Source organism: Solanum tuberosum, unplaced genomic scaffold, assembly GCF_000226075.1.
Source record: "Solanum tuberosum cultivar DM 1-3 516 R44 unplaced genomic scaffold, SolTub_3.0 scf00420, whole genome shotgun sequence".
Classification (NCBI taxonomy): domain Eukaryota; kingdom Viridiplantae; phylum Streptophyta; class Magnoliopsida; order Solanales; family Solanaceae; genus Solanum; species Solanum tuberosum.
In genome coordinates this window covers 371830-387727 of record NW_006239340.1, presented here as the reverse complement: position 1 = coordinate 387727, position 15898 = coordinate 371830, and the positions used below count along the sequence as shown (strand labels likewise).

Sequence of the window (15898 nt, the reverse complement as noted above, 5' to 3'; positions counted from 1 at the left end):
AGCCTGAGGGCTTCGTAGTTCCCGACAAAGAAAAGAAAGTATGCAAACTTGTTAAGTCACTTTATGGACTAAAACAAGCACCGAAACAATGGCATGCAAAGTTTGATCAAACCATGTTGTCAAATGGATTTAAGATCAATGAGTGTGATAAATGTGTTTACATTAAAGACACTACGGATCAGGAAGTCATTGTATGCCTATATGTGGATGACATGCTGATAATGAGCAAGGACATTGCCAATATAAAAGCTACTAAGCGTATGCTTGCTAGTAAGTTTGATATGAAAGATCTAGGAGTAGCCGATTTAATATTGGGAATAAAGATTCACAAAACTCCTAACGGTCTAGCATTGTCTCAATCTCATTATATTCAAAAGGTACTTGAAAAGTTCAAGTATTTGAATTTCAAATAGGCAAAGACCCCAATTGATGTGAACCTTAATCTTGCTAAGAATAAAGGTGAAAGTCAGTCTCAATTGGATTACGCCAGAGTATTGGGAAGTTTGATGTATGTCATGAATTGTACACGACCAGACATAACCTGCGTTATAGGTAAACTGAGTTGATACACAAGTAATCCCAATCAAAATCATTGGTTAGCAATGAAGAGAGTTTTGGAGGTACTTCGAAGCCACTCAAAACTATGCTTTGCATTACAACAAATATCCAGCAGTTCTTGAAGGATATAGTGATGCAAATTGGATTACTGGGTCAACTGAAACGAAATCCACGAGTGGATATGTTTTCACCATTGATGGATGAGCAATATCTTGGAAATCATCCAAACAAACATGTATTGCTCGCTCTATAATGGAGTCTGAATTCATCGCCTTAGACAAGGCAGGTGAAGAAGCTGAATGGCTCCGGAATTTCTTAGAAGATATTCCATTTTGGCCCAAATCAATGGCCCCTATATGCATACACTGCGATAGTCAAGATGTAATAGGAATGACTGAAAGCGTAATGTATAACGGGAAGTCTCGTCACATAAGACGAAGACATAGCTCTGTTAGACAACTACTCTCTAGTGGAATTATCACAATTGACTATGTAAAGTCAAAGGATAATGTGTTGGATCCACTTACAAAAGGCCTAACTAGAGAGGGAGTTGAGAGATCATCGACGGGAATGGGGTTATGATCGAGAACAAGTCATCGTGGTGGTAACTCTACCTAGAAGACTGGAGATCCCAAGATCTAGGTTCAAGGAGATAAAACAAAGTCATAGATGACGGTTCAACATTGTCAAAAATTATTTATGTCCATTCTCATGATGAGGCAATGTTCAGTAGCCAGCATAAAGGCATAAAGACTTTTTAATGGTTTCTAAGTTTGATACAGGGTATATCAAATAGTGTATCTACGGGATAACACATTTAGAAACCACTATGTAAGTGTGAAGTGTAAGCCACTTCAAGGAGAATCTGGTAAGGCCAGTTCTCTAAGCACTTATTAACCGAGATGTGTTCATGGCTGAAACGAACAAAACAATGAGAACCAAAAACAATTCAAGGGTTGATTGTGTGACTTATGTTGTCTAGGTATACACCAAAGCTCGACGGTTCAAAGATATCAAATCTACCGATTGACCGAGTATATCCGATGTATGTTCACTACGGAAAGTTTAAAGGGAAACCTACTTATCCAGATGCGATTAACCCTTACTTACAAGACACACAAGTTTTTCATGAATATGTTTCAACTATAGCCATTTCCCAGCGACGTGGGGGATTGTTGGGTTTAGCAAGGTGTGAATGGGAAATAAAAAGAGAAAATGGAAAGTGGAAGAACCAATGAAAGTGGGGGAACCAATTTTGGAGGGAAAATGAAAAGTCATTGTAAAATGCAAATGAAAAGTCATTTTTACCATATTGGTAGAAGAAAGGAAATTGTTGTCCTTATATTAGGAAACACTTCCTTTAGTTCTTAAAGGGTTAAGAAGAAGGTGCCCCTCTCACCGTCGTCGTCGCTCACTCGGCTTCGGCAAATGATGTGATTGATAATATGTTTTGGACAAAATTTATTTAATCAATCTTGTTAATTCATTTCTTTTCTCTTATAAATTAATTCAGAATGTTAGTTAAATAACAAAATTAATTTCGCAACGAATTATTTGAAATTCAGCGTAACAGTAAATTCGTTTGAAGGGATTTGTTCCTTCCGAAAAGTCGTTACTTTTCCCAAAAGACACAACGTTCTGGAAAGAACGGGTCTGAATAGATTTGTCTGAACAGATGCGCTCCTAGCTACTAATGGCTATAAATAAGAGGTCGTTTTCGTTTTTCAAACACTAGAATTTTTTTTTCTCTCTGCATACATTTTCTTACATAAACAAAATTGTTGATTGACTGAGTCTGTGTGTGCTCTTGTTACTGTTCTTGCGTTTGCTGAAGTTATTGAAGTTTGAGGTACCGCTACTTCTTTAACAGGTTAATCCGTTTTATCTTAGGAGGAATTAATCTGCAACCTCGGGTACAGTGAGGGGATTAAATTTCTTAAAGAAACATAGTGATTTCTATGGACTCGGATTAAAAATCATTCTGTCTATTTCATCTTTTTCTGTTTCTGTATTTTTGACTAACCTGAATACAGGAAATAACATTATAATCTCTTATATTATTAATACCACATAAGTTTATAGGTATAAGTTATACATAACATACTGAAAAAATAAAACCATTAGTATATTAAAAATGCACGTGTTAATCGCTTCACTGTTAATGGCTTCTACGAAATGAAAAAAAGCATCTCCCTTCCATACGTATGTACTTTATTTTCCTTTACGGCAACCACCAACAGACAAATTTGCTTTCGTTTCAAAGTTTCAAAGGCGTTTTGCATCATCACTAACAGCCAACACCTTGTTTTGGATGGTTGGTTTTTGTGACCTATTGTGAAATTCATGATTCCGTAACGATGAAACTTTGTCATTGTCTTCTTTCAAATACTCATTACGTACTGAGATGAAACTGTGGGCAACTCTCCAATTGAGCTACACTCTATACAGTGGTGGAAGTAAGATTTTTATTCAGAAATTCGAAATATAAAGAAGTAAATATGTGAAATTACAAAATAAAAAAATCTCTCACTTCCACATAGATCCGCCCTCGACTCTATATATAGGTTCATATGTATAAAAGAAGTAATAACACCTACATTTAAAAAGAACAACGATGTGGAAAAGGTTTAAAACATTTGATAAAAATAATGAAATTTCACGTAAAATTAGATACAAAAAATAAAATAAAATAATACTAGCATTCATTAAATTTTGCATGCTCAGCCTGAACCATACCTTAGGACCAAAAATTTAAAGGTGACATAATTATTAAGTAGTATTATTACAAGCAGAACCCAACTTCCTTCTTTAGTATTTTATTTATATTATAATTTATTTTCTCCTACGAATTTCAAAAAGGTTTATTCCAAAATTAATTTATCTCTAGCAATGTCATTAGCGAGAAGCATTAATTAAAAAATTTCTAAACTAATTTGTAATTAATTTTTATTGAAAGTGTTCACATTTGTTTGTAACATTTTCTGGAAGTTTTTTAAGAGGTGAATTAGTAAATTATTTTCTTATTTATAGTTTTTAATCATCATACAAAATAAAAAAGAATCAACCAATATAAAAGAGAGAGAATAATTTTTTCTTCTTAAATCTTGTTGAGTGTACATGTTCTCACAAATTTTATTAATATGGACTAGAGGAAGCATGCTTTATTTTAACAAATCAGAAAACATTTTATTACTTTTTTTCCATACTATTTTTAGTACTAATTAAATAACTATAAAAAATAGCAGTAGTTAAATTTTAAAATATTACTAATAAAATTATTTATTTAGTAAAATAACATTTTTAATTAATTAAAGCTTTCATATGGTAGTTCAAATTAATAGAGATCAAGCAAATATGAAACGGATGAAAAAGTAATTACTTTTATGTGTGTAATTTCTGAAAATTGACATTATTGTTGTTGGTTGCACCAACTACAAGACCAATTGTAGTACTCCTATTATTTTATGCAAACAAAGTTACTCCATTTACCTAACCATTTTCTCGTTTGATAATCACCTAAAAAAAATAAAACTATTTTTTATAAATAAAATGATATTTATATTAACAAAATCAATAGTAGGAGTAATAATAATGTCTTTGATATGACTCAGTTGATTTAGAAAGTGATTATCCACGTAAATAATACGGAATCAACCCTCTTTAATACCTTTTGAGTAGATTCAAAAACTTACCTAGAACACACAAGTGCTCACCACCCGAATCATTTTATAACCGTAATTAAAAAGTACTAAGGATACCCATTAATGTAATTTCACTCGAAATGGCCACGTCAGTAGTTAGGAACCCTATCCACTACACCTCTCTCACACACACTAAAAACACACACAGAGAGTTTTGAGTTTAGTATGTAAGAGAGTCAAAAAAGTCTTTATCCTAAAGTTTCCGAATCAACTCTTCTGACATTCTTCAAACTCTTCTTCTTATTCTTTCCTTTTTTTTTTTCTCTCATTTCAAGCAAATACATACAAGTAGAAGAAAAAAAAAATTACTCGCCGGTCGTCCGGCGACTTCTCCGATCAATTTCTCGGTGACTGTACAAAAAGTTATATATTCATTCTGTTTCTGGAGAGTTTTGTTACGGTGTTGAACTCGTGTACATAGAAATGGATTTGATAGAAGGTGTAGGGGAGAGTTCGTCACCGCCGAGGAGTTTTGGGAGCTGTGCAGTGTATGATATTAAAAACGATGTGTATAACCGTCTTGTAGAGACTGGAAATGCTGAGGCCGTTACTAATCCGGAGCTGCTTCGTGAACAGTTGGATTCTCACTTTGCTCGCTTGCCTGCTAGGTTGAATCTTCTACATAATTAATAGTTTCCTTTACTTTGTTCAGTCAATGTGCGATTTCTTAAGCTGAATTTTGTGCTCAATTCCATTTTTATTGGAAAAATATTTCATCGATGATTATGAGTTGAGAATTAGAAAAAAAAAATTCTTCCGAGAAGTGTATTTTATTTTTTTTTGGCAGTAGTTTCTGTATCTTTCTCTATTTTTTTGGGGCAGAATGGGGATTGTGTGGTGATTCAACAGACCATTATAATTAGGTTTTGTGAAGTGTGAATAATTGGGCTATTTATGATAATTGATTATAGAAGTCAATGAAATTAGCTCTATTTTTTTTCTACAAAAGCTAAATGCTGGTCGTGATTTATTAAAGTTAACTTGATCAGGAAAGTCAGATTATAGCAAATGTTTAAACTAGCCCTAAGGTTTTGGTTTCAATGTCAAAATTAGTCAGCACTTAAGATTTTTCATTCGGCTGGGGAACAAGTATGATATTTAACAGTATCTTTGATGCTTCAGTTATGGGTTGGATATTAATGTGGATAAAGCGGAAGATGTGTTGTTGCATCAGAAGATTCTTGTTAGAGCAAAAGAACCCGATAACCGGCCTGTTTATCATGTCCGATTTTTAGAGGTACTAACTCCATTCATCACATAGCTGCAAGTTCATTATCACTTCAATGCTATCTGATATTGCTGGTGGATCTTATGCTGTTTAAGTATATACACCAACTTTCCTTCATGCTCTAGTTACTTTGGTAGCTTGAAAATGCCCGCATTTATCATTGTTGGTTTCTTTTTTGCATTGCAGCAGTGGATCTCTCTTTTACTGATTTGATTGCTTTATGTGATGTTTTGGATGGTGAATTATTATTGATACGCCACCATCTGATTTAAGTATCTGTTATTTGATATTCCTATGAACCCTTTAGATCAATTTCTTTGTAAGTATCCCCCAAGATCATTTTTCTTATTGATTTGTTCATTTCATTTGATAGTTTTGTAAAATCATTGCTCTTTTTGGCTGGATTCTCCTTTATTTAGTTATCAACCATTATATATTCATCTCCATTTTATGGGTTTAGTGGTTTCAGCAACTCTTTGGTCTACTTTCTTCACCAATTAAAGGAGACATTCCTTTACTGCTGAATCTTTCCTTTAGTACTACGCTATATAGTTGATTTCATCCAATATAAGGGATATATAAGGATACAGCTAAGTCATTGTTCATATGCCATCTGAATTAGGTATCTATTAGTGAAATAATCTGTCAAGATTGAAGTTATTTCATAATGGATGTGTATTGCAGGCGGATTCTTGCCCTTTGTAGATTAAATTGTGTTTCATTGAATTGATTATTTCTATCTTGCAAACTTTATACACTTAATAGGAGTGATAAATTTCCTCTAGAGATTGGTTTCTTGTTTGATGTAATAACTATTGATTATAACCTGATGCTCGTTTTTCATTTTGTGTTTCTTGACAGAATTATTGGACTAGATTCGATGATGCAGAGGGTCAGGATGACTTCAATGATTTTCCGACTTCAAAGGCAGGTGGCAGCTTAAATGATGAAGGGATAAGGTGACTTTTATAAGTTTGACAACTTTTACCTGGTAACTTTTTTTGACTAGGAACTTAGTTTTACCTAATGGGTTAGACTAATATGCTTTAGTTTGCTTTCATCTGCCTACGCGCTGCTGCCTTACTAAATACAGGAAGGGTATGAATGACTTTGAAACTTGCTCTAAGCTTGAGGACCTAAATTTGGATGTTAGAAAGAATTTTAATGACAAAGAAGAAATTCTAGCAGAAGATTCTAGCCGAAGGTAGTTTTGGGGCAAACTTTTGTGATAATTTCTCCTCTATATTTGTTTTCTTTCTTTTTTGTTTTTTATGTTAAAATTTACTTCTTAAAGTATCAAAGCATCTAGAAAACCGGAGTATAATGCAATATTACTAAATTTTGTTCTGAAAACGGAAGTTTCTCTGAAAATTTAGGTCTAATATTTGTTTAACTTGAACTATGGTATTTGTAGTATTTCCAATTACTACATGTAAGCTAGAACAAGTTTTCATTTATTGAATACTTCTGCATCCAAAATTATGTGAATGAGAAAATCGCAGTCAAAGGATTGAGAAATAATTGAGAAAATCACGGTCAAAGGATTGCGAAATAATTGAGACAATTGCAGCAAAAGAAATATGAATGTGATATTCAAAAAATGAATTACGCTACAAAGAGGGAGAATTACTCCCTCTAGTGTGAAAGATCAAAGGTAAACCAAGCATTTAAAAGTTGAAGCAACTTTGTCATTCCAAAATCACTTGTAGAATCTTATTGTTAGTCAAAACCTCTTTGCTGATAAAGCATGCAAGTAAACCATCTACTTTTGTCGCCCACAATTTTCATCTCCTGTTTGCTTAAAAACTTGCCTGGAAACTAGATTCATCAGCATGACAGTTCAGGTTTCCACCATTCTGCTATCCATGTTCATTCAACTGGTAATTTGTTTAACTCATTTATCATGATCATGAAGTTGTCTCTATTTGTGGGATGTAATATTTAAGCCATAGAAAGCAGATTGCAAGTATCCTGCAATATATTCAGTAGTTGACCACCATTAGTTGTAGTGCAGGCATGACGTTTCACGTATTCTAGTCCATGAAGTTATCTTTTCCACCATTGACAAACCCAAGCTTCTTAGTCAGGTAATAAGAGGGTACATATGCTTAGAATACTTAATTGAAGCTCTGCTTAGTTTATTGCTTGCTCTTTGTTTTTTTTTTTTTGTGTGTGTGCATTCTATCTGTGTATGCTGTAAGTGGAATACTGAAGGGAGAGATCACTTATAGAAGGCTTTGTAGCATGTTAATTCTATTAACCAACTACTATTGATAGCTGATAGACCTGTGTAGAAATTACCAAAGCAAGTTGAGTTACATAAAATTCTACAAGGCATTTTTGCTGGATTCTCCTCTTGTTTTAATTCTCATCCATTATATGTGTATCCATATCTATGGCTTGTGTTGCGACAAACCTTTGTGCTTTCTCCTTCACCAATTAAGGAAACAAAGCTTCATGTTTGAAAATATAATTAAGTAAAGGAGGTGTGTCCTCTCTAATATTTTAAGCTTTCGGATGAGATGATCACATACTTCAAGATGGTATCAGAGTTAGGGTCCTCATGTCATGTTATCCATGCTTATGCTAACTAGGCCTTGGTGTGCGGAGTGCTGGGGTGGTTAGATTGTCCCACATTGGTTGAGGAATAGGCTGTTGTTTTCTTATGTTGTCTTGGACAATCCTCACCTCATGAGCTAACTTTGCGTTTGAGTTAGGCCACACAGTTCAACACTTTACCGCTGTTTCTTTCATTAATATCATGAGCTTTGTAATTTGATTTTAATATATCATACCTGATTTCTGTTTTTTTGGGTAAAATTTTACAGAGCTCTTCCAAAAATTCATCTTGGATTTGTTTTTCATATTTTTATCTTCATGCTAAAAGTCTTCTTTGAATGCCTATATCTTGGCGGTTTTGCATAATGGTATGTTGAGATCGATGGTTATTATTCTTTTCCTTGGAATTGTATTCATTTGGTTATAATTATTTTTCCTTGATTAATGTGATGTCATGTTCTTTAACTGACTGCTTCCTATTCTAGCTCTCTGCTTTACTTTCTGACATAGGGCTTAATATCCGAGAAGCTCATGTTTTCTCAACAACTGATGGGTACTCATTAGATGTATTTGTGGTGGATGGATGGCCTGTTGAGGTATGCTTTGTGTTGCTCACCATTTTTAGTAGGTTTGATGTACATATTCTAACATCTTGTTTCATATCAGTGTTTCTACATTACCACTTTCTTTTGTGTGAGTTCTCTGGTGGGTCTTCTTAATTTAATAGATTTCAGTTTCGGGGTTTAAAGAACGAATGATTTAGGGATTATATGATTGTGCTCTTAATTTAGTCTCTCAATTTACTATTTCTATCCTTAGAGATTTGTAAGTATGCTGAATAATGTCTTGGCGTTTTGGTTAATTATCATGAGATACAAGCAAAACCTTTCTTTTCAATAAAATAAAATATATATCTACATGCACATGAGGAAAATCTTCTATTTAGTCAACATAGGGTAGTGTAAACCTCAGTGGAAGTGAGCATTGTGATTATATTTCTTGCATGGCAGGTGTCTGTGCTGTGTGCAAAAGTTGCTGACTTTGCCATGTTATGGTCAGGATACAAAGGCTTTGCATGAAGAATTGGGGAAAGCGATTGCCAGAAGTGAGGTGATTCTTTTTTGATTTCTTCTTTGTTGAGATATTATTCCTTTTGACTCTTACAGATTCCGCTGTGGAGTTCCGTTGAATATCAGTTTCAGGGTTGCTTGCAACGTCCTCTAAGAATAATAATTATTTGAACTTATCAAAAATAGAAAGAATAATAATCATTTTAGAACATAACTACAACAATAAATAACAACATACCTGGTGAAATCCCACAAGTGAGGTCTGAGGAGGGTAGAATTTATGCAACCTTACCACTACCTTGTGGAGGTAGAGAGACTCCTTCCGAAAGATCCTTGCTCAAGTGCAACAAATTCAAGAGCAAAGAAGAAGAAAACGTAGCAACTATTAAGGCAAGCAGTGCAAAGCCTACAAGAAAGGAACAAGAACAACAAAATAGTGCGATAATCAAAATACAATAAACAACCTATGATGAATATCAAAAGCAAGAACTATAAGAATACAACTAGTACAACAACAAACACCAATAAGCCTAAACCTTCGAAAAGCTAGACAATGATCCATTATTTACCTACCTTCTACCCTAATACCCATCCTCCACGCCCTCCTATCTAAGGTAGTGGCGGATCTAGAATTTTCATTGAGGGAGTTCAAAAGATTCAAATAATAAAAATATAATTCTTGGGATTCGAACTTGGACCCAACCTCTAATTTTGTGTTCAAGGGATTCAAAATCTATTTATGTACATAAACATTTAAAAGTACCTTATATACACGGTGTAATTTTTTGCCGAGGCGGTTTGGGTGAACCCCCTCACTACCCTCTAGATCTACCCCTGATCTATGGTCATGTCCTCGGTAATTTGAAGTTGTGTCATGTCATGTCTAATCACCTCTCCCCAATACTTCTTCGGCGTACTCTACCTCTCCTCGTCCCTACTATATCCAACCTCTACAACATAACTGATCTTGATAAATGCAAATTAAGAATTTTGGGAGTTTATGTTTCAGACAATTCTTCTATTCTTCTATTATCTCGACAAATTCCATACCTCAAGGCCATGCTGGGACCATTATAATCTTGTCTATAATATTCTTTTTAGATAATCTAAGAGAAAGACTAGAGATTCCCACATTGATGCAATACTAAAGCTTGTGGGAAGAGTCTTACCTCCTGTGGTTTTCAAGGTATGCTGCTAATTCTGAAGAAGGAATTTTTGTATGCCGTCCCCCACGAAAGGAAAAAAGAAATGGACAAAAAGGAAAAGGGTAATTTCAGTTCCACTGATATCTAATATAACTTATCTTTTTCAAAAAAAATAATTTCAATTTCACTGATGTAGTCTTTTCCTACTTAGGGTGGCATAGGGTAAACCATGAGTAACTACTTTTGAAAAGGAAAATATTTTTGAAAAGGGGGTAGGCCATAAGTAACTAGATATACTTCCTATATAGTATCATATTTATGTGGATGATGTAGCTGCTATATTCTTGAGATTTCCAGTTGGCCATCATCAATCAATTTACTTCTAGCTGATATGTGATGTGTACTGTTTATCATAACCAATTTTTGTTCATCAAAAAAAGATATGTGATGGGTATCATTAGTAGAATCTCTGCAGGATTTGTTTCGTTGTTGTTATTGAAGCTCATTAGTGTCATGTAAGTTACATAACAAGTTGTAATGATCATATATGCTGGATGACACAGGGAACGTGGTCTGGTTCATCTCATTCTAGGTCAGCTGCTGAAAAAGTTATAGTCCCACGATCAAAACCTGAGGACTGGGAAATTGATAGAAGATTACTGAAGATTGGAGAAAGAATTGCATCAGGATCTTGTGGCGATTTGTGAGTTTATGATTGTATTCCTCAAGTGATTTTGCATAAATTCGGGTTCCCAGCTTTCCATGACCTTGTCTTCTAAATGTTTACTCATATGAAGGTATCGTGGGATGTATCTTGGTATGGATGTTGCAATCAAGGTCCTTAGATCTGAGCATTTGAATGACACATTGGAAGATGAGTTTGCTCAAGAAATAGCAATTTTGAAGTGAGTGATGTAGCTCTTATGTCTTATGAAGTTTATTAGTTTAGGGGATGAGACGGAAGGTACTGGGTTGCTCAATACTTCTCATGTGTATTGTGTTGCCTACTAGAGGGATTATATTAACTTGTAGGACGAAGTCGAATTTGATTCCAGGATAAGACTTGTTTGGTAAGAGATCAAGGATACCGGAGTACTTCTTATTGCTTGTAAATCATGAAAAAGGTTCCAAAGATTTATATGTTAGATACAGGAACCTCTTTGTGTGTAGATGCTGCTACTATGTGATCTTATAAACACTGAGTTAGATAACATGCTTTGTTCTGTCATATGAATTTCATGATGACAAAAGAAAGATAGTGAATTAGAGTGTGCATCAATTACTTAAGAAGTTCTCTTTTGACAGGCATATTATTAAGTAATGTGTTATGATTGGCAATATTATGTACTGTTATATTTTGTGAATGGCGTATTATTTATTAGTATATATATAGAACACTTCAATGCAGCTTTACATGTGTTTGTAGTCTATCTACCAAAAGAAAAGCAGGCACATATACCATGCTCATTAATGTGGTTCACCTCTAAGATTTTCTCCATAATCTTACAATTTGATCTTATTGCATACAGGCAAGTTCAGCACAGAAATGTTGTTCGTTTCATTGGTGCATGCACAAATTCGCCTCATTTGTGTATAATTACAGGTATGCTTCTTTCTGGGACAAAAGTTGCATGGTTTCTTCGAAACTGTTATCATAGTCATGTCATGGCCTTTTGGCTGTCTTTGTCTAGAAAATCAAAGTTGCAGATTCTCCACTGGCTGGTAGTAAACTGAAGAGTGGTGTTTAGTTGTTCAATGCTGCAATTTTTCCTGTACTCCATTATTTCATTTGATTGCACCATCTAGTTATTGTTGTTACGTGTACATTATGTCCGGATAAGGATAAGTACGAGATAGAAAATTTAGTTTTAGAGGACTCCTAATTATGCTTAAAAGACAAATTACTCATTCAGTAATGAACTGAAATTCTCCCAAATAGTATGGAATATATAGAGGATTCATATCACCACCCAGCTGGCATGGTTAATCGATTGATCGATGGACTGATTGCTTTTGAATGCTTTTGCATACAAGAGAATGTGGTCCTGTGCATGCATTTTTTTTTTTTTTTTGATAACCGAGAAATCCGTTTGTGACCCGCCCTTTGGACCAATCACAGCCTTCTAAACTCGGTGGATAATGGGCCCGCCCCTCTACCCTTCTCCACTTAAATACCGGGCTTCGATTGCATGGTGTGGGGATCCTGTGCATGCATTTTTTTTTTTTTTTGGTAACCGAGAAATCCGTTTGTGACCCGCCCTTTGGACCAATCACAGCCTTCTAAACTCGGTGGATAATGGCCCCGCCCCTCTAGCCTTCTCCACTTAAATACCGGGCTTCGATTGCATGGTGTGGGGATCCTGTGCATGCATTTTTTTTTTTTTTTGTATAACCGAGAAATCCGTTTGTGACCCGCCCTTTGGACCAATCACAGCCTTCTAAACTCGGTGGATAATGGGCCCGCCCCTCTACCCTTCTCCACTTAAATACCGGGCTTCGATTGCATGGTGTGGGGATCCTGTGCATGCATTTTTTTTTTTTTTGGTAACCGAGAAATCCGTTTGTGACCCGCCCTTTGGACCAATCACAGCCTTCTAAACTCGGTGGATAATGGGCCCGCCCCTCTACCCTTCTCCACTTAAATACCGGGCTTCGATTGCATGGTGTGGGGATCCTGTGCATGCATTTCTTGTCACCTCTTTTAAGTTTTAAGCTATCAATGCAAGGTAGTCTGCTCATAATGCTCAAATTCTGAAATATTCACCCTCTGTTAATGCTGGTCGTTTGTGTAGAATTCATGCCTGGTGGGAGCTTGTATGAATACCTGCATAAAAACCATGTTGTATTAAAGCTCTCGCAATTGCTAAGCTTTGCAATTGATGTCTGCAAAGGAATGGAGTACTTGCATCAAAATAATATCATTCACAGGGATCTGAAGGCGGCAAATTTACTTATGGATTCAAACAATGTAAGTTTCTCAAACAATGAAGTAATTCCATCCTTGGTCTTGTTACAACTTGGCTGCATGAGCACTGATCCTTTTTCCTTTGGTTACAAACCAATCTTTATCTGTGATTCTTCAACATTTTTTTCCTACTTTTTGAATAACTGGTTCAGTGCTTACTCTATTGAACTGGAGGTTTGCTATAACTGGTACTATGTCATAATGGGATTGTAATTGAATTATAACAGCTGGACAAGGAATGTCCTATTTTATTTTATTTTTAGATTTTTTTGTGACAATGAATTCATAATGTTATGATTGAGGGAAGAACGGGATTCTCGATCATTGTAAAAATGAAAGCTTTTGAATTACTATGGATCTTCACACCTAACATGTTTACCTGGGATTAATTTGTGTACTGATTTGTTTCTCCTCTTTTTTAGTGCTCATCATTTGAATGTGCACCTGTTCTTTTTGCTTTAGTTTTGCATTATCTACATCATGCTTATTTTGATTGACTTTATAATCTGTGATAAGGTTGTTAAAGTGGCAGATTTTGGTGTTGCTCGTTTCCAAAATAATGGAGGTGTCATGACAGCTGAGACTGGAACATATAGATGGATGGCCCCTGAGGTCCGACTATCTTCTTTTCTAAATCCGTCAACTACTTGATTCAGGAGAATAATTCAGTTATATATACTAGTGATTTTGTTGTGGATGGAGCCCACTTGAGTTCGGATAGTCAAATATAAAGACTTGCTAGCTTGTTGTGCTGCTGAATCTCTTTGCAGCTACTTTGGTTGAAAAGGAATGATTCATATATGCTTGATTTGATAATACAAATCTAAGATCCCTCTTGTTTTCTGAATTTCATTGATTCTCACTTGTATATTGAATGTTAATATTTCTATGACTGTATTAGTTAAGTAACTTACCATTCCTATCTACTTATATTTGTTGCATAGCATAACATAACATGTATAACAATTAAAAAAATGACATTGTTGTACAAGGGTGCTTGAGACACTTGGGAAGTCTTCTCATTGGTATTGATGCTCCTTTGTCATGCCGCTGTTCTGACTTATCACCATACTCAAATATATGTATAGTGTTTCCTCAAAGTTAGGGGGACACCTTCAGAAAACCATTTTTAAATATTTTTTGTTTAGAAACTAAGGGGGTCGGTGTGGGGCTCTTCTCGTTCTAAGTTGTATTTTTCTAAAGCTGCTTATAGCAAAATTTCAATGATTGGTTATTCAGAGTTTTATAACAAATGGCTTTCACAGATGTGGCATTAGTTATTACTACAGCAGTGTGCAAGATCTTGGTCATGGTTCCATGCTTTTCTATGATAGAGGAGTAGCTTATGTGCTTTCTTTGTTTCCTCCACCCTGTTTGATGATAATTTATTAACATCAAGGGCTGCGTTTTGTGGCTAATGTATATGAAGTATATTACCACGCATATAACTATCTTGTGCAGCTGCAAACTTGGTCTATTAAACTTTTCTTTTCCTTTTAGATCATCAATCATCAGCCCTACGACCAGAAAGCAGATGTGTTTAGTTTTGCCATTGTTCTTTGGGAGCTTTTAACAGCAAAGGTATTGATCTGTCATGAAAAAGGGCACATGATCATATTAGAAGTTGAGTTTGTTGTCCTCCTTTGATTTGTATACTTTTTGATGCTACAGGTTCCATATGATACCATGACTCCACTACAAGCTGCACTAGGAGTGAGACAGGTACAATTTCTATTAGCACGTGGAGCATGCCGTGAATCATATTTTCCTTTTAAGCAAGCTAGTCTATGTTGTTTTAGGCATCTAAGCATTCACATTTTAGGAGTGCATATTTGTGCTGTAAAACTTGCATGGATATGAAGTTTCTGTAGCGCTGTATGGTTGGTTAATGCTAGCTAGCCTCATCACATGCTTCCATCTTGTGTAAAGATCTTAGTCCTTCTAATATGCATAGTTGGAATTAGATGACGTGCATGAGCTAGACACCGATGCATGCAATATCTATATTATGTGCATAATTGCTTATAAATCCATGACATAAATGGACACTTACTTTAAGAAAGAAGGAAATACGTGTGTCCCATGCCATCTGTTATATTTCATCCTTGCCTCTTTGTTGACCCTATTTATGTTATGTCTCCCTAGGGCCTCCGACCCGAGCTTCCAGAAAATGCACACCCGAGGCTGTTAGACTTGATGCAGAGATGTTGGGTGGACATCCCCAGTGATAGACCCAGTTTCTCTGAGATAAAAGTTGAGCTTGAACTACTCTTACATGAAATTGAGGTAAAAAATTGTCTCAGCGCGTAATATTTTGATTCAATGTCCCTTAATTAAAATCCTGTAACAGTTTCTATGATGGTGTGTCTCACAGGATACCATAGAGGCATCAAAAGGGAGCTGAGTGATGCGCGCTTGCATATATTGGACTAACGACACTTCTTACCAGTAACAATAGAAGATTTTCTTTTACTTACGCCATATATACGGGGACCTTAACTTTTTTGGTGAGATATCTATGCCACAAGCATAAGGTAGAGTCCACTGCTTTTGGCCATTTTGGAGTTAAGAGTAAAGGTGATTCATTTTGTGATAACACGTTATGCATCACTAAGTACCACTAACATCGTTTTTGTAAAATCTTTCTACCTATTTTTCCCATTTGAGAAGTT

General features: G+C 35.2%; 1 protein-coding gene across 1 annotated transcript; it reads left to right on the top strand.

Moving 5' to 3' along the window:
• Positions 1-4443: 4443 nt before the first annotated feature.
• Positions 4444-15898, top strand: LOC102578502 (serine/threonine-protein kinase STY46-like). The gene is made up of 16 exons (XM_006362758.2): positions 4444-4867; positions 5382-5496; positions 6349-6446; positions 6581-6691; positions 7502-7574; positions 8532-8642; positions 9106-9156; positions 10825-10964; positions 11059-11166; positions 11791-11864; positions 13054-13229; positions 13743-13838; positions 14727-14807; positions 14898-14948; positions 15372-15512; positions 15601-15898. The coding sequence occupies exons 1-16, from the start codon at positions 4683-4685 to the stop codon at positions 15628-15630; spliced, it is 1641 nt and encodes a 546-aa protein (XP_006362820.1). The 5' UTR covers positions 4444-4682; the 3' UTR covers positions 15631-15898.

Excerpts from the sequence above, each read along its gene's own strand:
- LOC102578502 (XM_006362758.2), top strand. The coding sequence starts at position 4,683 with ATGGATTTGATAGAAGGTGTAGGGGAGAGTTCGTCACCGCCGAGGAGT. Across the intron at positions 13,839-14,726 it reads ATAGATGGATGGCCCCTGAG|ATCATCAATCATCAGCCCTA; the intron begins GTCCGACTATCT and ends TTTTCCTTTTAG. Across the intron at positions 14,949-15,371 it reads CTGCACTAGGAGTGAGACAG|GGCCTCCGACCCGAGCTTCC; the intron begins GTACAATTTCTA and ends ATGTCTCCCTAG.